Below are 21,949 nucleotides of genomic sequence, written 5' to 3'. Positions count from 1 at the left end.
GTAAAGTTTTGCTTCAATGATGCCAGAGTTATAATCAATCCTCACCCCAATGAATTATTCACCACACTGTAGTCTGACACAGTCTACATAATTAGTTCTCATTGAAGACTTTAACCTTTTCAACTGGCAAATAGGAAAGTAATTGGCCGTTTCCTCTTAATGTCTTATAAGATGATCCCTTTCATTACAGTAAATTGGCTTGATCCATCTTTGCCCTATCTCGAACGTGTGCGAGGTCGGTTCCACAGGGGTTGATGGGAGTCTGGGTTGTTGGGTTATTTATGGGTGTGGTGGGAGATTTATGGCTTTTGAGTGAGGTCGTTAAGCTAGCAAGTGTGCAACAATAGGATTTAAGTTTTAACAGCCGTGACAATGAAACTTTTGTTTTCACCATGTGAGTCTGTGTGTGAGTCATCATGGAAAAATGTGGGTCTGATATTCCCCTGGGCTGTTTTTGGCATCGCGACTGGTGATTCCATCGCAAGTTATAGAGCTATAGATTTAGATTTAGTATAAGTTCCTCGCTGTACGCCTAAGGCACTGCTGCATGCTGTGTGCTGTGTGCTAAGCTATCAGTATACTGAACAGTGACGGATTTAAATTCTTGGTGGTAAAGACACATAAGTCAGTCAGTACGATACTTAGCCGTAAATGCAGGCCATCCACTCAAGCGTATGCGTTTTTAAGTGGTACCAAGTAACTGATGGTTGTTCTGCATCATTCTCCCAAAAGATGGACTTTCTTTTGCCCATAAATTGCACGTTAGGGAATGTGTATACTTTTGGCTTCTCTAAAGGATTGTGAAGTATCCAACGTTTACAATCCGTCTCTACCTGAGTCGAGTGATGCCCTCTCTGGGGTCCTCATGCTTTGTCCTGTCTGTTCAACTTCCACCTGGATCAGCTCTGTCTCATCCGTCTTCTTCCTGTGAGAGTTGTTCTTCTGGCTGTTGCCCCGGGAAGACAGAGGGCTCCTTTTGTCCTTGCTGGTCCTCCTTTCGCCAGGTTCACTGAGATCCAGCAGGTCCAGTGTTGAAGATAGCACTGTGAGGGACATGACAGTAGTTTAGTTAAACCAGCTGTGCTAACAAGTGGCTGGTATTGTATACACCCTGTGAGTCCGTTTGTTTGTGTCAAAACGTGTCCTGGAGGAACCTGTTGTAGTGGGAAGTACCACAGGAGAATACTTTTTCAGGTGTTTAATATGTCTGTGGACTGATTTTGTCGACTTGATAGCGTCACAACCGTGCACGATGCAGGCACGAAACATTACAGTGTGAAGTTGAGATCAAAATGAAGGCCGAGTTCAAAGATGGGCGTGGTCCACGCAAGTGCGCCGGAAGAAAGGGTGTAGGAAGTGAGGAATTTCTGAATGAAAGTCATCTGAGTGATTTTTGTTCTTAAATATTAGATAATTCTGCGATCATTGTGTTGTTTGGATGTTTTGCGATTCTTCGGCATGTATTATATTTTGAAAACTTTCCTTTCTCTTCATAATAAGATAGAACGACGGGTTTTCACTTATTGTCCTGCTTGAAGCTTTGATTTTGATCTATACATTCTCTGACACTTCGAGTTGAGCTGTCAAAGGTACTTAAGCTGTCACGGTATTTCCCGCCGGGTGGACATCTAAAAAAAAATGTACTGCTGCTCTTTTGAGAGAATCAAAGTATACTCCAGGTCACTGCACAGTCTGGTAAGGATAAGGCAGCCCCTTGAGGAGCTCCAGTTTGGTCAATTAAGTAATTCAATCGCAGGTTGTTCGAGCGGCAAAGAAGGACAGAGCCTTCTGTCAAAGAGCTCAACTTTTGTCTGTGACGTCGTCTTCATGACTGCAGACTCTGAGGTGATTCCCAGTTTCAATAAAAAAGAGAAGAATGTTTGGTTTGAGTAATTATTGTGATAAATTCAAAACCTCAGGTAATAGCAGAATGTAAGCTTTCTCATTTTTTTTTGTTTAAATTTGATTGTAAATCAATTCCTTATCACTTTTCTTTCACATCTAGTTCATTGAATATTTTCTGTATTAGTAGTTGTGAATATCTTCCCACTGAAATAAGTAAATAAATAAATAAAACGAACGCAAACAGGGTGAAATGCGCACAAGGAGCCTAATTGTCCGGTGATGTGTTTCCTCTCATATCATTGTAATGGGACATTTGTGTGAAGTGCATTTTTGCTGCTGGTCATTAATTTCTTGCCTCAAAGGTTAACATCATCATATCTTCTAAATGCATAATACACATTACATTACATTGTCAGTGCAATGCACACCAAAAGCCTGACTAGAATGTTTTTCTATGTGAACATGCATTCATTGTGTAGTTTCTAATGATCTTTTTCATTGCCTCCTGACTTTTACGAACCAATGTCAGTGAGAAACATTGTGAACCAAACAGAAGGGATGGCAAACGTTGTTACAAGAGGCTCATAACCCCAGTTAAACAGCATTTTTATGCATTGGTTATTTGAGGAACCTACAAAGTTTTCTCACTTATTTCCCAGGACCCTGGCTGTGTCCTTTGTGCAATGCGAGCTCACTACAAACTATAAACACATGACTGCATAATTGGCGCGCCGCTGTTTCATGACAACCAACTGAGCGCATTCGTTGACTGAAATCTCTGCGTAATTAGAGAGTATGCTTGTCTTCCATGCCTCGTGCTCTTTAGATGGCGAGTACAATTACAAATCAAGGGAGACACACTCGTGGGGAAGGTTGCCTGAAGAGTCGTCAGCACCAAAAGGAAACACAAGCTGTTCGTAAAAAGGCAATGATGTCAAAAATGTTTTGGCACCCTTGAGTCTATACTTGAAATGATGAGGCTGGGAAGACAATCGCACAAGTTTTCCTCATCAACTGGATATTTCAACGGGATGCTCGTATACTGTATATTAATCAAATGAGTTGCTCTGGTGGCCAATGGACTGAAGGCGAGCAAATAAATATGATTGCTGAGCATTTTAGTCGAGTTTTTAGGTTTTTAGCTTCACAACATGATGGAAACAAAAATTATGGGGTCGTGAGAAGGGGAAGGACATAGATTCTGATATGACCTTTGTGAGTCAAACCTCTTACATTAGTATTAGAAGTGTTACTGAGTTAACAAGACACTCTAGAAAGTTTTCTGCAGTTAATAGTTGCAGGTTCCTGTTAAAAAGTCACAGTAATGGTTGAAACAGTGGGTCCTTGACTTCTGACAGAAAGAGACAAAAGCAGGCTTCTCATTTCTAGCCAATGCTTGTTGAATGTGTCAAATGAAATGACAACTAGCAGATTTGATCATCAGTTAGTCATTCTTTGGTTTACTAATTTTAATACAAGAACCCAAATGATCTACATTATCCTATTTCCAAAATGTATTTTTCACGTTTACAAGACAAAACGGTTTGACCAGACAATCGCTGTTCAGGGTACGTGCGCTGCTAATGGTCTTTTGGATGTTTCCAATTTTCAATTTAACATTTAGCAAACAATACGTTTCAAGAGAGAAGAGATCGATCACAGCAGTGTTCACAGCAGTGTTATTCCTTAGGGGCAACCAGCCGATATGTTTTTATCATTTTATTAATTACATTTTAAATTTAAACAGACATGTATTTGACTAGTGTGTTTATAAACCTCAGATACCCATAAAACCATTTTATAATTTATGATAGGGTTTTAAAAGTTCCTTCAACCTCAAAATCAGACAAAAGTAAAACTGCCTGCAATAGAGAGCACAGCATGGTGTAGGGCTCATGTAGATCAGCATATTTGAGCTGGTAATTATCATTCATTATTTATTTTCTTTGCTTGCTAATTCCTGTTTAGTGATATTCAGTGCCAGTCCATCACAGTATGAAAACAGATCAACAATCACACCTCACATTCTCTTCACCTGCATGTCTTTAGACTGTGGGAGGAAATCAGAGCAGCTGGAGGAGACCTCTGTTCCTCTTTTAGAACGGCACTGATGATTTTATGTACATGGATTTGCTTATTAAATGGCACATAAATCAACAATAACGCACAAAGACTATACATTAGACAGGATCTGACCATTTTTGGAATTTCGAGGTGCATAACCAATTATTATATAAGGCCTCCATCATTGCCAGCGGGAGCGGCAGGAGGCACTGGGGAGACAGAAGGTTTAGCGGTCCCCACAACATCCGCCCATGCTTGGCCCGCCTGAATCGGCACAGTCAGTGGCCGGTGTGGTGATGACACATGTCAGCTGTGCAATCTGGTTCTGCAAATCATCGTCATTCAAAAGATGGTACAGCTCAGTGATCAAGGTCCCATCCCCATGTGGAAACCAAGATGGCCCTTTTACTCGGCATCTGTTAAAGTCACCTAACCCTAACCCAACACCTACTTTGACCCAGTTCATTTTAAGTTTATTCATTGTCGGGATGAAAAGCTTGTGATTAATAAATAACGTACAGTAGTACAGATATACTCAGGGAAACACTCTTGAACTTAAATTTCACATGTGCTCCACTGATGCTTCAAGTAAAATCTGATTTGCGCCAATGCTTTGAATAGTATAGTGGGTAGGGTGTGGTGCACAGTAGGCTATTATTATCATTGATGTATTTTTATCTGGAATTATGATTCATACTATGTAATGCATGGCCTCTGTGCATTGGGCTGTAGTGACCTAATGACAAGTTGGTGTATTGATTAGAGAGAGAGAGAGAGAGAGAGATGTCTTAATGGTACCGTTAAAGGGCATTTTAAACAGCTAATGACTTGTAATACTGTGTAGTCATCTATGTTTTCACGTCAACTGTTAGACGGACCTTTTTACAGACGGAATATTGAGTGTACTGTACCAGCTGTGTTGGAAGTCACTGGGCGGGAAACCCCATCACACTTGGTCTCGCAGAGGAAATCGTCGATGGAGGGACTTAAAAGCGGGCGGCTCTCTTGTTGCTCACTCACCAGCTGTAAGGGCAGACAGACAAGACAGTTCAGGCTCTCACTCAGCATGAAACTCCCATCACACAAGAGTCCCTGGTATGTTAACATGAAGTGAAGTTCAGTCCTTTTGGGCATGATACAGGTGACACCAGTGTTCCCATACTGACACATCTCTGATGCGCAAATGTCTTTCAACATGTCTGTGTGTCGTTTTAGGAAGATGGTACACGTTTGTGCTCCTTTGCAGCACATCATTTATTCACAGCATCTTGACATAGATGCACTGAAGTGATTCAAGTGTCAGATGTCAGGGATGTTGCAGTTTTTTTAAGAGTTAACATCAATGTAAGGCAGAAAATTAGACAACGTTTTTTACTTGGACTGTAATTACCTGGTTTCTGTAAAACCTGTCTTAACATACATACATCTCCCAAACCCCCCTACCATTTTGAAAGTTGTTGTTTTAGTCAAACTTGATTGTAAAGATCCTTCACACACAACTCTCCCACCAAAGGTGCAATCAAAGAGATCTCTCCTTGGTTTTTCGTGTGGTGTTGCAAAAAGTAAGTTGGACAGGAAATAGCCAGACTAAGGTTGTAAACACAAACTGCAGGAACTAGCATGGCTAACATCATTCTACAAGTTGTAAGATATGTGACTTCTTATCAAATCAATTTATTGTCATTAACTTCTATCACTGTCATGGCACTTACTACAGCCAAAAAGCATCCCGTTGTCTCCGCTGCTTGTTTGATTTTGCCATCCTTTGATATAAATATGAATAAAAACAATCGATATTTTCTGAATAGGTGGTCAATCCCACCCCATCTTTTAAGCTGGCTGGACATCGAAGAGCAATTTCAATCAGATTGTGTCCGAGCTGCCTTAACTTGTTACCAGAAGCGGATACTTGAACGAATGAACGAGGAGTTAAATTTACTGTTACCGCGCTTTCAGAAGCGGCCTAATCAGGCATGATAAGTGAAAACACCTGTGTGAGATGACCATAGGTGTGTAGGGCTGTTACTATTTAAGATTCTACTTTTTACATACAAGAACATGCAAATACAAACATCTTCCATCCCTCTGCTCTGCTGTTGCAGTGATATTTTCCTTGTTTCTGCTCTGAAAGTCTTTTACATGCAGATATATGAAAGACAACCCTGTTATATAGGCAAGTGTACACAATTAAGTAAACCGGGTCTCTCATTTACAATATATTTAAGAAATCAGTTTACTACAGAAAATGAAGACTAGGTTACCTCAGTGCATTAGTCCCAGTCATTGAGAGAATTACTGAGATGAGCTGAGAGAAACCTGCTGGATCCGTCCCAAACAATAATTGTTGACCATTATTGTCTGTCTCACCTTCCAAACCATGAAAATGCTAATGACGTTGCCTGTGATGCACTAATTTGTCGGCTTGCCTGTGCAGCTGCAGAAAAGGATCCAATTCATTATTGGTGCCACGAAGCCTCGATGTTCCAGGTGCAGCTGGTCACAATTTACCAACCAATGCTTTTATAATTTGGAGGTAAAAACCAGTGTTGTCTCTTGGAAAGGGTAAGCCACCACCACTTCTGTCCACCTGCTTATCGTGTATGCTGGCGGCGAGGAAACATGACATTTGTTATTGTAGCTCTCCAGGCCATGATCGCCAGCAGAATTTAAATGAAGGCGCCATCGTTTAATTACCAATCATGGAATGGACAGCACACAACCTGCCATATGCTTTATATATGAAAGGTGATGAAGGAGGTTTTCCTGTCATGTCTTCACTGTACCTGCCCTTACAATTACAAATGTACAGTATATCCATCCTGTATTTAACACATGTTTTGATGTTGGCTTTACGCCCTGATTATTTGGGGTTCCACAGACCCCACAGATGTATATGTAAAAATATTAGTGATTGCAAAAATAGTTCTTCCTTAAACATTTTTTGCTTTTCTTCTGACCTGTAAAACTCAATATGTAAGTGGAAACAAACTGGGATGCACGTGAAATGACCATGAAACATAATTACACCAAGTAAGGTAATATTTCATGTTTTATATGCTCTCTGCCCTATGCATGAACAAATAATCAGTTGTTTCTGTCATGTAGCCTACCCTCAATGATATAGATAGGTTGACTAAATAAAAGTCTCCTCTAAAATAAACCATAAAGTTAAGTCCACACCTCACTAAAACAACCCCAAAACACCTTATAACCCTCATAAAGGTAGGATTTCTTGCGGGACTGTTGTTCTAGACAGCATTAGTTTTAGCTAGATGTATCTAATAAAGTCGCAACTGAGTGTATATTACTTTAGTTTTTAAAATAGTAATTTACAGCAATGTAAAGTCTGTTATACAACACAGGGAGGTTAGTTATGTTTGGGGTCAATTAGACACCAGAACTTTAGTGGACTGACCTATAAACAAACTTAAAAAAACAATTGAAAACGGATATCCACATTGACTTGGGATTTGGGAGTCCTGGCTTTGTGTAAGATGTGCACACATAGATCTGTTGCGGTCTTCAGTTTAGGTGTGTTTGCAAGCAATTCTCATAACTTTGTTTTAGCATTGTTCAACTGTTAAATGGCGCCAGGCTTAAGCTTCAATAAAAGAGAAAACTAATTATAATTCATGATAAGGTGGATTTCATGAATTTTGCTTCATGCAACAATAGAAATGTTTCTTTAACAAAGGAGAAGATGATGATGATAACTAGTTTGGAATATGATTCAATGTTTGCTGCACAAAAGAATAAAGAAGAAACTTTCTCCGCAGCCAGAAAACCTTTGAAAAAAGTACATAAATAATATCCAGAGAGGGGACATTACTTTGTGGAGCAGGAGTTTGTGCTGCGCTGCAAGAGCGCTGACCCAGCATAGGTAATTAGAGTTTGTGCTGTTGTGGTGTCAGAATAAAGCTTTGGTTCGCAGGAAGTCTCACAGTGTGAAGTGACCCGATTTCCCCCTCAGCTGCTGCCGGCCCATGCATTTTCCCCCAATGTTGGAACGCAGCGACAAATCATAGGATGAAAATACACCGTAGCAGTCTCGTTTTTAAAGGTCGACTTTATCCAGTGTTTTACGGTCGACGCTGGGAAGTCTGAGTGACGGCTGAGCCACCGGTGACTCGGTTACACATTCATCTTAGTTCTGTCAAAGAGGTTGATGCCTCATTTCTTCTTGACTTCAAAACTTCATAAAACCTGAATAATAACCACTCAACTGTTGGCCTTTAATGGAAGAAAGGAATTATTTCAAATGGCTTCTGCTGCTTTAATTAATTAGATGATTTTTGCCCACATTCAACAGAAACACTATACCGATTAAAACACCACCTGAAACAAACGTCGAAAGGATGAAACTGACAGACCCAACGCTGGCATCGAGATGAGAGAAGCCTCTGCTTGTCATTCAGAGAAAACAAAAATGTCAGCATTCATCCGCCCTGCTATTATTATTCAGCACATCAAAACACTTTCTCCCTTTTAGCCAGCGTGTTTGTTGTTGTTGTGGATGAGAGGGGGGTTCAGTGGTCTGGCTCACTGTGTTATGTGTAGACTGCTGTTCATGTTTTTCAGAAAACTGGCTTCTTTTAATCTTTTTGAATATTTCATAACATGTCTGGCAGGTGTTCGGATCGGATAATTGAAGTAATTGATTAGTCTCATTGAATTAAAAATAACCTGCATTAATTTTAATAATTGATCAATTGTTTTCTAAGCAAAGATTCAATACCTCAATGTGTAAAATTAGCTGACAGAGGAATCAAAAAATATCACTCCTTATGATTCCTGTGTCCCCTACAGTAATGGACTGTCCTGGTCCTGGAATTATGATTTAAAAATGATTATTAAGTCTGTTAGTGCTTTCAGATGTATCAGTGATCTTCTTAAATATCAATTAAATCAAATACAAACTACTACATTGCTTTGTACAGCGATGTAAAAAAAAATATATTCTGTATTAGAGACATTTCTCTGGTTTTCCTGAATTCAACAAATCAAGTAGCTTCATCCAAACACCTTCTCAGCTGACTGGTCCGTTCAACTTCAATGCCAGCTGAGCTGTATAAATATAGTGTACTCTTGTGGAGACATGCGACCTGAAGACTGGAGGGGGAGAATCTGTGAACAATGGATATGACATTCATAAATGTGCATGTTAGCAGTGGCTGAGTGGAAAATAACCAGAGAAACATCTGTCAGTGAATAAAAAAATGTGTGATGCTTGCGAAGCATCTTTTGGGAATATCTGAGAGTTACAGTCTGCATTAAATGAGGTGAACTGTTAAAGCCTGTAGTCTGTGTGAAAACTCTCCTAATGATAAATGACCTTAGATTCATCCACTCTTATTACTTTAAGTTGTTGTTTGATTATACAGCTGGTCTATAAGGCTCCAGAATATTATTTTTATTGCCACCATCAAAACCATCAAAAGTTCAAAATGTCATCCTTTTACTTTGTGATAAACTGCAACCAGCCTTATTGTTATTATGAGAACATGATCTCTGGCACAGGAAGCCGCTGCTTTACTAACTGAATGATGCATTTTTATAGGATTATAAACTGTTGGTGCGTGTTGTAGTTTTTAGCCACGCTAGCAGCTCGAGTCGGTCGGTTGATCGCTGTACCATGGTTTGCCATGAAATGTTGGTGACTTTTCCTCTAGTGCTGCTATGAGATTGACATTTGTGTTTGTTAGTTAAATGTGTTCACAATTCTTGGATGGAATACTATGAAATTTAGACCTTCATGGTCAACATATAACTTCATCCAATACTTTGGATTTAATTAGAGCCAAATGTTTGCAAAACTTATCATATTTACTAATTCCCTAGTGACAACCTCAGCTTCACAGTTAATACAGCTAATTAACAAACGTTAGCTTGGCAACATGGTAAACCGAGATGGTGAACAGATCAAACATAATACGTGCAAAACATTAGCATGTTTGCATTGTCATTGTGAGCATGTTAGCATAATGACGCTAGCATTTAGCACAAATCACTGTTGTATCCAAGTACAGTCCGACAGATCGAGGCATTGCTGCAGACTTTTAAATAACGACTGACTGAATGAGTGACTTTTAATTGGTCGCAACTAATAATTGCAAAAGTCAGATTTCATTCAGGATCAAGGATGCAGCTGTACATCACCATCGGCAGTCTCATGATGAAGGACACTGTACTATCTTCACCGTACACTGCCCGGTCGCCGTTTTTATAAGCACTTCCTGTGATTGCCATCGGGGCCTACTTTAAATAAAGGTCTACAAAAGATGAGACCTCTGCATTTTCCTCTTCTAATCATCCGAAAAATGGGGACAGAAGGTCTACCTTCTGGGGAGATGCATCAAGCACTTTGGTAGCTGGTAACATGCAAACGCCAATTAACCAAGAGAGCAGCTTCCTGAGCTGTTTGCCTATTTATTACTTTCACTACAAGGAGGTTACCGTTTTCCCCTTCTGCCTGTTTTCCTCCTTTGCTCCCCTTCTGCTCTAATTTTTTGCTCATCTCCCATGCAAATCACTTTGGCACTTTGTTTGCTTTAAGGAGTGCTGTAGGAAATTATGTAATGGAGAACTTGAGCTAATTGTGCCGCTTGGGCTCGACTCCAAGAGATCTCTCAGATGTTGCTGTTAATGGAGCCGTGTACCAGTTAAACTTGTCAGAGCTTTGAAGGCGTGGAGGTCGAGGTGAGGACAGCCGGAGGTGGAGAGAATGGAAAACACTACACAAAGGGAAAGGTGGATACAAAATATCAAAGCAGAGGCGAGAGTAATACAGGCTATGTTAGGGATGGTTGTCTTGAGAAATAATTACAGCCAACTTCTTTCAGTGTGTTTAGTTCACGTGGAATATGATGTGATCAGGAATTATATCACATTTAACTCTTCAGAATCTGTATTTTCTTTATTCTGATATATCTTTGAAAATGTTCTCTGTAATGCAGCTGGTTGTTTACTCATTACAGCTGTGTGAAAGCTGTTGTTGTGGGTGGCAATGAACTGTTCCATGTACTCCCACGGGCCGGCCTACTGGAGGTCAGTTAGCTTGGTTGGGTATTTTATGACTCATGATGGCTTTACAAGATTTGTCCTCAGGCCGCAGAATTTGAAGACTGAATTTTATATTTAATGTGTGTTTCACTTTTCTCAAAGGATAAGGGTGGCATTATTTTGTATTCTCTTATATTCAGCAAACCCTATGAAAAGACCAAAATCAACAAAGTGGTGCGTCTCTTAATACTTTCCAGTTTCCCTGCCCTGTCTGTGGCACTCAGCCCCAAGACTGATTCCTACTGAACATTCAAATCCTGAAAAAACAAATATATCACAAATATATAGTTTGTTTTTAAAACAGCTGGGCACTGTAGTTTTTTGCAAACATTACTCGACCAGGAGGGAATATTGCACGCTGCCTCTAAAACTGCAGCCTCAGCCACTGGAGAGCACTGCAGCCTTCACGAGTTGTGTCTGGCCACATTGAAGCAACGTCCATGATGAGCTTAAAACTGCAGTTGCTTTTTAAAATCTTGTGTTTGTTTTCCTGAAAAAAAGGGGTTTAAGCAAAGCGATACAAAACAAAGTGAGAAGTGACTTATGGACTTGGAAATCTAGAATGATAAAAATGAAATTCTTTACATAAGAAAGAAAAACAAGCAAGTTATTTGCTTTACTCAGTTCAGGCATGAAATATTTAGCAGACAGTGGTACTACAAAGCAAGTTAGACAGAGCCAGGCTTTGTTCTTCTAAAGCCTTAGTCGAAGGTAACTGTTACCACGATGGTGGTTATCAACTTGCTTTGGTAACCCCGGCTCTCTCAGGCTCTGCATGTTTTTATAAAAGAGAGTGTACACTCCCTTGACACACACTGGACTGATCGTGTGCCGCCTACTTCCGCCAATGTGAAACAATTATTACAGCAAAATGCAACGCTGTTGCTGCAAATGACGAGGCAGGAGAGGTATGCTGGCAGAAGATTAATAACTGTAAATTTGTGAGTTTATATATTTATTTTATAGCTCAATGCATTCTCAATACCGAGTGTATTTTTCTAACAACTATACATTTTACAGCTCTTAAACTTAAACTTGATGCCGCTTAACGTCATACTGAAGTATTGCATTTAGGTTTGACTTTACCCTGTAATGAAGGATACTTGGAAATCACTTACGTTTTTGGCCAAATCAAAATGAAATTATTTTTATAATTTAATACTATCTTCTGATGAATACCAACAGACTAAGACTAAACAAAAATGCACCGAATTCAGGTGAAGCAGATCTTTTATTTAAATCTTATTTTGATGCAAAGATTTGCATATTAGAATAAATGTAGCACAATGTCATTGTTCGGGCCAGGCAGCTAAAATCCATATCAAGCTAAATGACCTGATTTAGCCTGATAATGACAAAAGTAACAACAATTATTTAGTGCATACATTTTCTTTATTGTGTTTGCTCACCTCTGATATGTACGACTGGGCTGTTAGCTTGTTGGTTGGTTCTGGTTAAATGTTATTGGTCGTTGTAGCTGTTATCCCATCACAGGCAGTGACGTATGACAATTATGCGTAGATGATGTTAACAACTACAAAACATGCTTCATAAAACATGACATGTCTGGTGACATTACTCGATGTAATTTGTGGATAATAGATGTCAGAGAACGCCTTGACTTTTTGCAGCAGCTCATCTTTCTCAGGTATTACTTGACTTTTGCCAATGAGTTTCTAAATTGCTCCTTTTCTTTGTCTGTGCGGCTGTGGAAACCATCACTGTATGAGCTGCATGTGTTTATTTCGAACAGACCATAATGATAATGAAAAGTCATTACTGTAATTCCTGTGAACCGGAGGATATTTCCTGGGAAACTGCCGTGCTGTCGCTCCCTGAAAACCTTCATGAGCTGGATAATGGTTCAATCACTATTGTGCTGGATGTGCTCATGTACGTGTTTATGTTTTTCTCAGTTGATGCTGTCTCTGTATTCTCTGAGGGCTGACAGTATTGATATTTGCAGGTGGTAAAATGTTGGTAAATGGCAAATATCGATCTATTGTCCATAATATTGATTTTCTTTGGGACACTGCAGCATATCAAGGGCCTAGAATCGATTGCAGAAAGTTGTCGCGGAGGAAAGCTGTCCTTCAATGATGTTTTCTTACCATTTTATAAAGTAATTTTTTTAAATGATGAATTATGACAAATTATTATTGACACATTCAACAAAATTACCCATATTTAAAGAAAATAGACAAGTCATATCTTGTTAGTGTGAACTCAGCAGCTTCCATCTCTCAGCACCACATGCTGAGGCATAATTAAATCCCCTCCACTTGAGTAGAAGCATTATCTTGATTGTGTGACAGCTTATCAAAATCAGGCATTGTATTAGAACATTGAACAAGTATAAAGCATGCTACAGGTCATTAAACACAGACAGATATACAAGAGGACACACACACACACACACACACACACACAAACACATACACACTATACAAAAAGCAATCAAGCACAGAGCAAGAAAACTCATATTGGCATCTGGAGCACCGACTGCATCTAGCTACAACATTTAAAAAGCAAAAGAGAAGTGAAAAGCTCAGCAGCGGGTACAGTCATTTGCTGCAGTAGTTTGTACACAGAGAGCTCAATCAATAGCTCCATGCCATGCCGTGCCGTGTGGCATAGCATTTTGGAAATGCATTCACACGCTGTTTGTGAGGATTAGCTGCTTATGAGGTGTAAAAAGTTCATGAGGGTTTTTTTTTTCTGTCCTGATTAGGAATGAGAGAGGAAATTTGTTAATAAATGTTAACTAGAAGAGCACCATGAATCTTTCAGAGGCTAATTTGAAAAGATAAAAAGTACTGTGGATAATTGCAGCAATTTGAGGCTGCTTCTATATATCATAAGATCATTATTCACTGTTTGTGTAAATGTAGTGATGTAGTAGGAGGGTTTTATACCCCATAGAGCAGCTGGAAATGAAATATTTGTTGCGTCTTTGTTAGATACAACAGTCAAAAAGCGTAAGAAATTAGTTAGTAGACAGTGGAGGTCAGTTATAGGACACTCAAAGCTTTGCTATTGTTCAGCATGACTAACACAGGGGGGCGAGGGGGTTTTCTGAAATGGTTCTGCCCACCTTGGTAGTCACTGTGAGGAGGGGCTTCCCTTCTGATGACGCCTTACTTGGTATCTCCTTCAGGACCATGGCAACAGTCTTATCTGCAGCCCTAGAGTCTTTCCCCTACAACAGTGAAATCAACAATGACTTGTGTCAGGACAGTTTGACAACTCAGTGCTTTTTGCCCCCGTCCGGGGCATCTTACAGACAAAGACTTTACCTTATGATGATGGAAATACTGTGCGGGTAACTGTCCACGGTAACAACACATCGACTGAAGACATTTCCACAAGACTATGGCAATGAAAAGAGGGTCACTGCACAATGTAGAGGGTTGACTGTAGACGGTGATGAGCATGGTCGTCCACAGCAGTACTTATCAAGTACTTATGATGACAGAATATCATACAGAGCTCATTACACAGACCACATTATTTACTAAGAATGGTGTACAGTGTATCAGATGAATGTCCATGTGTACTGGGCAGCTGACCGGTGTAATGCTTCTCGGGTTGTACTCCTCAAAGCTACATTAGGCATGTTGGAATCACAACATAGAGGTCAGTGAAAGGTTCAAACTTGAGTACCGAAAAGTCATGTGATGAACTGCAGGCAGTACTCAGGAAGAGGAGCTAATACTGCTCGCTTGTTAAATGTACCCTGTTGAGTTGATGACTGCTTGTAGTAACATGAGTGATGCGATATACATGTCCACTAATCTACGGGTGGCGGTACAGCCCTAAGACGCGCGTACCAGCAAACCGGAAGAAGTAGGTTGCTAGCAAGTAAACATAAATACAATCAATGGCAGTTTTGCAAAGCCAAGTGGCGTTTTGGTTGGTAGCACTGAATGCGGACATTGTTTTGATTCGTGAAAACACCAATGGGTACCTTAAGTTTCTAATGATCACAGAACATTTCATACCAGTGATCATACCTGAAACTGAAATGTATTTTTTGGGAGTGGGTGACGAAGGGATGGTTTTCGGCACACATTGCAGTTATACTTTGGGCTTTGGCCAAGTATACGTGTACCAAAACTAGGGATCCATCGATAGCAGTATCGGGTATCAGGCCCGATACTGCGCGCCTGTACTCGTACTTGTAAAACTACTCTGATACAAACGCACCCAATAAAAATGTGAAAGTGAAAGCGTATTTTCTAAACATACCTCATTGCCACATATTTAGGTAGCATTACTGTTGTAATATGAATACGGACCTCTTACTTTAAGTACTAATTAGACGCCCTTAAAACTTCTATTTTTTATCTTTCAAACGTATATATTTGACAATAACTTCTTGTTACTTTTTGTTCAAAGGCAGCTGCATTATCAAAATGATCCCCCATTGCGAACTGCTGCTCTACTGTATAAGGTTTTTAGTCAACAGTAGTGATATGATGACAGTGTTAGTCCACAACTAGAAAGTAATGTGACCTTTACAATTCCCAAACTTACCCTCTGACACACACAAACTGCCCCGCCCTCCGTCTACCACCCACAGCCCCTCATCGCTTTAAGCTTGTCCGGTAATTGCCAAGGCCACATTACATAACAATAAAAATTGATTACACAAGAGGTCAAATATATTTTGCCAGCCTATTGTCATCCTTTTCACCTCGGCTTTATGTTAGACACGGCCAGCCTCAGACATTTATTCACTTCACATTTTACCCATAGCCAGAAGACAGAATATACTGTACGCTATTAATCATTTTATGACACACATTTCATCAGAAAAGAGCTCATCCTCTTGCAATTAAATTTGCTGACCAGTGAGAGAGACGAAACTGCTGTTCATCACTCTCAGTTTCTACGTTTTGTAGACTCGTACATGCTGCCTCTTCAGACTGCACATGAAGCCCACTGGAAGCCTTTTAGCTGGATCTTTTTTAGGGCTTTTCACATTTCCACTTGCCAGAAAATTGAATTGGGCATTTCTTCCACTGATTTCCTCAGATGATCATGTAACAAAATGCATTTGCCGCGCCTGGGGGGAGTTCCCTTGAAATCCTAATGCTCCTAATAAAGTCCCAAAAGCCACCTGCGCCCACACTCTAGCTCGGTCTCACTCAGTATAAATGAACAACATCCTTTGCCAAGACGACACCAGCCGCAAAGCAGCATTCACGTGGCAGGAGATGATTCAGAAAAGCTCTCAACATTTGTTTTTAGTTTGTTTTTCTGAATGGCAATGGATGCAATTTGAAAAAGCGATGAATGTTCCCTCTGTGCCGTATGTGCAGGTGTTGTGTTAGCCAACAGTGTCTAGGATGTGTTTCACCCGGCACACACTCAGTTTGTATTGCTTACAGTCTTGGCTTGCCTGCTGTGTTGTTTGGTGTCAACTTTTGCAAAACTGGATCTTATTTTTCTAGGAATTATTACGGATTTATTTAGCAGTGCACTGCCGTAGGCAGTAATCGAGAACCTGATACTGTAACTTTTATTTATTTATTTATTTTTTTACTTTTTTTTGCTGTTTGAAACCCTGACAATAAGATAATTACGTGCTCAAAATAAGGAGACTTTAGGCTTTCTTCATACCAAGCGTGAGACTTGCAAAGACAGTAGTATGAATTAATAGTTTTATTTAACATCAAGATCCGATTTCAGTGTCTGAGTTGAATGAAACAGCTGTAACACATTTTCTGTAAACAGTTTCCTTTCCTAAAACAGCAGCGTCTGATTATAGATTTGGTCACTGTGGGCCTGTTCTGGAAGATCAAATTAAAATAAACATATCTACAACAGATGCGATTGACTGCAGCATTATGCAAACAGTTTAATCCAATTATTAGGTGCGGTTGGAGGCAGAGGACATAAATGTTGCTGTTTACGTGGCTCAGAAAATCAATTAACAATCTCCCATCCACCACAGCGTGTTCATCACTCCAAACTAATACATTTACTGGAAAGTGACGCAGGCGTACTCGTAGGTAGGACTGAACAGCTTTATGAATTTCATAAGAGTCAGTGGTAGTGAGTCTGGAGAGAGTTTGTTCCACGTGCAATAAGTTGCATTTATTCTTAGAAATGGTCTTCATAAAGAACTGCAATGTGCTTTCTTGCTGAAGCAGTGACTTTGCTTCCTGATGAACTTCTAAACCCAGAACATTGTTTTGTGGAGTAAAGCCCTTGTCAGACATTGAATGCAAAACGTTGCTGGCTTCTTCTATTTGTTCAAGTGATGACCTTTTCTAATCCAGACAAACAGTAGATGTCAATAACCCAGGGCTCATGACCTGGTTTTAAAAAGGGTCTAGTACCCGCTTTACATCAAAGACTACCTGCATTCAATGTGAGTGTGTTTGAGACCAACGTTGAGGAGCTTTGATGTCCACATGAAGCAGTTTCTACAGAGTGCTTTACATGAATAGCAGATTTTTTGTGTAAGCTTATATTACATCAAGCTGTGGCACCTGCACTAATTTTCATGTTTTCATGCCTATTATGTAATTCTTTGTCTGAGCATTTACATTGAAAAACAGACTAAAACAGTCAACAGTATTAATAAACTGTAGCGGTGTAAAATTACAGGGCAATTCATCCCATGCAAGGGAGGAATGTTTGCTCCGACTAATGATGAGTAAAAATAAATTCTTCATGCAGACTGGCTGTATTGTACCATCTTCTGTGACATTCACAAGACCGTAATAGAATAATACGAATTTCACGGATCATTGTTTCTATACAAGTAAAAGAAGTTCGTTACTCAACCTCTTCAGAGATGAAACACTTTAAATGTTTTTTTAAATGGCTGAACTCAAGGTTGCAGGTCAAAGCGGGTCGCTGGACACGGGACCATCCTTTTCAGATGTTGACCCACGAAAAGAGCGTTACTGTAACATACTGTGACCTTAATGTTGAGATAAAAGGGGGAACACATGTGGTCGGATCCTGTACTGTGGCTCAGTGTGGTGGCACATAATCTATTTCTCAGTAAATATTTCCAATTATACATTCAACTTCCATAAGCGATATGTTGTATTTAAAAATAGTGGTTGAAGTGGATTGAGATTTTTGTGGGAATATAAACCACTTACTAAACTTCACAGTAGCCCAATTCTTCTTCATGTAAAAGATGGATTTCATGTGGGAATAACAACTACTCAGAATCTCCGAGCACCTTTCTGTTGATCCGTTTTATGGTGTTAAACTGGTGACATTTAAGTCCTGCGTGATATACCAGGAGATACTTATCTACAAGATCTATTTCAGAGCAGGTAGGGAAAAATATACCTATATAAAGAGCTGGTTGTCGACAGGAGGATAAAAAGACACATCTGCAAGAGAATAGATATTTGTTTATCTAATCTCACTCATGCAATATTAATATTCAGGTATGAATGTTGAATAACATCAATTCCCCACTGTTTACAAAGAATGGTCAGAACCTGGAGCACAATCTGCTGGCGGGTTTGCCCGATGCTACAGAATCAGCTGGGTGTGTTAATGCAGTGTAGTTTTTTGATGTGTCTCTCAGCGCCCCTGGCAGACCTTTAGCCTCTCACCTCTCGCATGATTCGCTCTTAGCTTCAGAGAAATGCATCAAACAACAGCTGGGATGCCTCTCTGTAGATGGAATATTGATCACAGTCAGAGACGAGCACATATACTCTACAAGTACTTGAGAGGAAAATATGTGGAACGCCCCTGTTTGTATTGAGCCCATAAACAATGGAAAATAATGAGTAAACCACAGCATCATAAGTGGGACTCAGCATTAATAATACACTTACATTTCTTGGACATATTGGACAAAATATGTGTTTCTACACTGTTTGTTTAGAGCACAGGGCCCAGCATCCGGGTTGAGGAAGTCAAATCTTTGGGGTAGCAAGATGATTAGCAAGGTAAGAAATCGTAGTGATTGGATAAAATGATGTTTCAGGCCTTTTTGTTTTAATAACTCAAACTTGTCACAACTGGTACACAAATGCAACCAGTGGCGAGTGGTTGCCACAGTGATTTGCTTCAAGGAATTACAAGCTGAAAAGGTCAGGCACGACTCATTAAGAGCTGCAATGATGGCCACTAAGTGAGCAGGCACAAAAGAGAGAGTGCCATGGTTTGCTTAAACAAGCACCAAAATTGCAGTACGCCACCAGATCTCCTCAAGTACAACCTTGTTTGAAGTCTCAATCAGGCACCGAAAAAAGCATTGTATTAGCATTTCTACTGACACGGAACACATGCACATAGAAACACACACGCACACACAGACACACACACACACACTCACACTCTCAAACTGTGGCCAGTCACTCTGGTACTGAGGTTATGGGATACTGAACACTCCAGTTATTAAAGCCAATAGCTGATTTCCAATAGTGCTAATACTCCTGATAAGCTAGGCTAACACCTCTAAACGTTACCCTGGGTCTTTTATTGCTGGCGTTGATGACTTTCATCAACTTTATGGGGATTACTTCTTATAATGAATGTGGTTTGGTGGCAGCAGACCTAATACGTCGCTTAAAAACTGCAGCTTGATGTTGATTACAGCTGCTCCTATCACTGTTTGAAACTATTGTCCTGTACTGTGGTAGTCTTTGCAGCAGTGTCACGTCAAAGACGCAAGCTTTTTTTCGTTGATGATGGCAACACAAATCAAGTCCGGGATTACAGTCTGCAGCCGAGGGAACCTTCCAGTTCAAATAACTGCCCTCAACGCCAAGTCTCATCTCCTGAGGATGCAGGTAATGAGTGGTTTGTAAAGACTTGAAGAATATGACATTGTCATTGTCAGCCAAATAAACATGTCTAAGCACTAGACATGGTCTAACTCCCAAAGCTTAAATTAGTGTAAAGGCACATGGAGGATCACAGACACGTTTTGGTTGGTGAAGCAATGTTATTTTGTGCTCGTGGCAAAATGATCTTATTTAATTGCAATTATTCTAATGTGAACATGATTTTAACCCTGGAAATCAGCATGGTGGATTTATTTCTCACCGCTAATCAGTTTTCTGATTCGTTGGTTACATTAATTTATCCAGAACAGAAGATCAATTCAGGCCACAGAACTAATTAGAGGCATCGGCGGCAACAGCAAAGTTGTCATCTTAATGCCCCATAATGTAGCATAGCAACATATTTATCACAGTGCCAGAGGCAGTCAAATTTAGTTAATTACTTCCATTTGGATTGTTTTCCAGAACCAATCAAAAAGTGAAACATGGGAATTTACACAAACAACAGCAGACTCATAATCCTTCATAATTTCCCTAATTTTTGCATTGGGTTGAAGGAATAGTGACATTTTGGGAAATATACTAATTAGATAAAAATATTGATAGTGTTATCTATCTTCTTATCTAATTTTCAGCAAGAGAGGGAGGAAGTCTTTTCCCCAAAAGGCCGAACTATTCCTTTAAGATCTGTATTTAAAGTAACTGGTATAAATTGATTTAGACAAAGTGAGATGACATTATATGGTTGCTGCTTTGATTCAAATAATAGGTTTAGACATTTTATGTAAATAAATGCATAAAATGTATTTGGCCAAAAGCCAAATCACTTCCGCATCCTCTTTGTCTTCAACTCTGCAGTCACTTTAAAGTGAATCAGCTTATTTCGTTTGCACAGATTTTCACTCACAGATTGCTTGGACAGCAGTGCTCAGCTGATGTTCTGTGTAAAAGCGTTTGCCTGTCAGTAATGTCTCCCATGGTACTGCGACAGACAAATCTGTATGGATTTAAGCTTTGGTTGGTGACGCTTTGAATCCCTCTGTCAACAAAAGCAGTTTCAGATGATTTGCTGAAATCCACCCCGTGGCTACATTTCTGCAGCTGTCAATTAGACCCAAGACAAATACTTTTTATAGTTGGCTTTAGCTTGTTTGGGTGTCGCATAGGGGATACTGATCTTGTGGAACTAAGACACAAACAGAATTGGTAAGACAGACATAAGGAAATACTGAAAAAGCCGAACCCACAGCTGGTTGCCCTTTCAGTATAGAAACAGTATTGAATTGTATTAAGATGATATAACTTAAACAGTTTATTCTTGGTTTGATTAAACCCAATATCCATGGTGTCACATGCTCCCTGCAGCTCACTGATTCTGTACATTTCCTTGATTCTGTACCATGAACTTAGAATAGTTCGCTTGTTAACAATGATACAAATTATTCATCTGAATAATTTATTTGATTGTGGTCTAGTTTTAACACCACAACACTGTAATCGTATCATTAAGTGGCAGAATTAGAACCATTTGAGCATCTTTACAACTCTCACTAATGTAGAAACATAGAACGTTCGTTGCAGTCAGCATTGATTTATTTAGATTACGGAGGGCTGTTACTTTTCAATCCAAGTTGTGTTTTTTGAGTTTCAGCTTTTGTCCTCATGTGGAAACCCAAACATCCTGCTATCATATGTAGCATCTTAAAAATACACTAAGGATTTTGTCGAAATACTGTTCAACCTTGCTCTGCGGAGAATGTCAGAAGGATGCACACTCTTTCTTACTCTTAATAGGACCAAAAATAAAAAAATTAAATCCACAGACAAGCTGGTGACAAAAAGATACTTTTAACTACGGCAAACTACTTTTTATAACTTAAGGCAGATCCGACAATATACCTGTATATCTTGTATGTAGTCCCCAATTTATGAACCATCTACAATAAATGTCCCCTATTAGAGTCAAGTACACGGAAATAATTATTGCATCGGTTCCATGTAAACCTAATTTCAGTGCAGCACAACGGAATATATGTCATTGTGAAGAGGATGTTCCATGGCGGGGCTTTCACAGAAACGAAGTGACACTCTGGGAAAGGCAGAGGACTGTAATGCCTTATAATGGGGATATATGGTGGAAAACAGTCCCTGAGGTGTTTACAGGCTGCCGCTCCCAAGGACAGCTGAGCAAATACGGCTTAAATGGA

At 39.7% G+C, this 21,949-nt stretch overlaps 1 protein-coding gene across 1 annotated transcript in view; it reads right to left on the bottom strand.

Moving 5' to 3' along the window:
• Positions 1-21,949, bottom strand: part of pex5la (peroxisomal biogenesis factor 5-like a) — a 76,324-nt gene that overhangs the window by 26,265 nt on the left and 28,110 nt on the right. The window contains exons 2-4 of the mRNA XM_076088618.1: positions 14,063-14,167; positions 4,821-4,932; positions 834-1,043 (exon numbers count right to left, since the gene is read on the bottom strand). Coding sequence (XP_075944733.1) covers positions 834-1,043; positions 4,821-4,932; positions 14,063-14,167 — 427 coding nt within the window. The remainder of the gene's footprint in view (positions 1-833; positions 1,044-4,820; positions 4,933-14,062; positions 14,168-21,949) is intronic.

Source organism: Anarhichas minor, unplaced genomic scaffold (assembly GCF_050575085.1).
Source record: "Anarhichas minor isolate MPS153535 unplaced genomic scaffold, ASM5057508v1 ptg000010l, whole genome shotgun sequence".
In the NCBI taxonomy this organism is placed as follows: Eukaryota; Metazoa; Chordata; class Actinopteri; order Perciformes; family Anarhichadidae; genus Anarhichas; species Anarhichas minor.
This window is presented reverse-complemented; position numbering and strand designations above follow the sequence as displayed.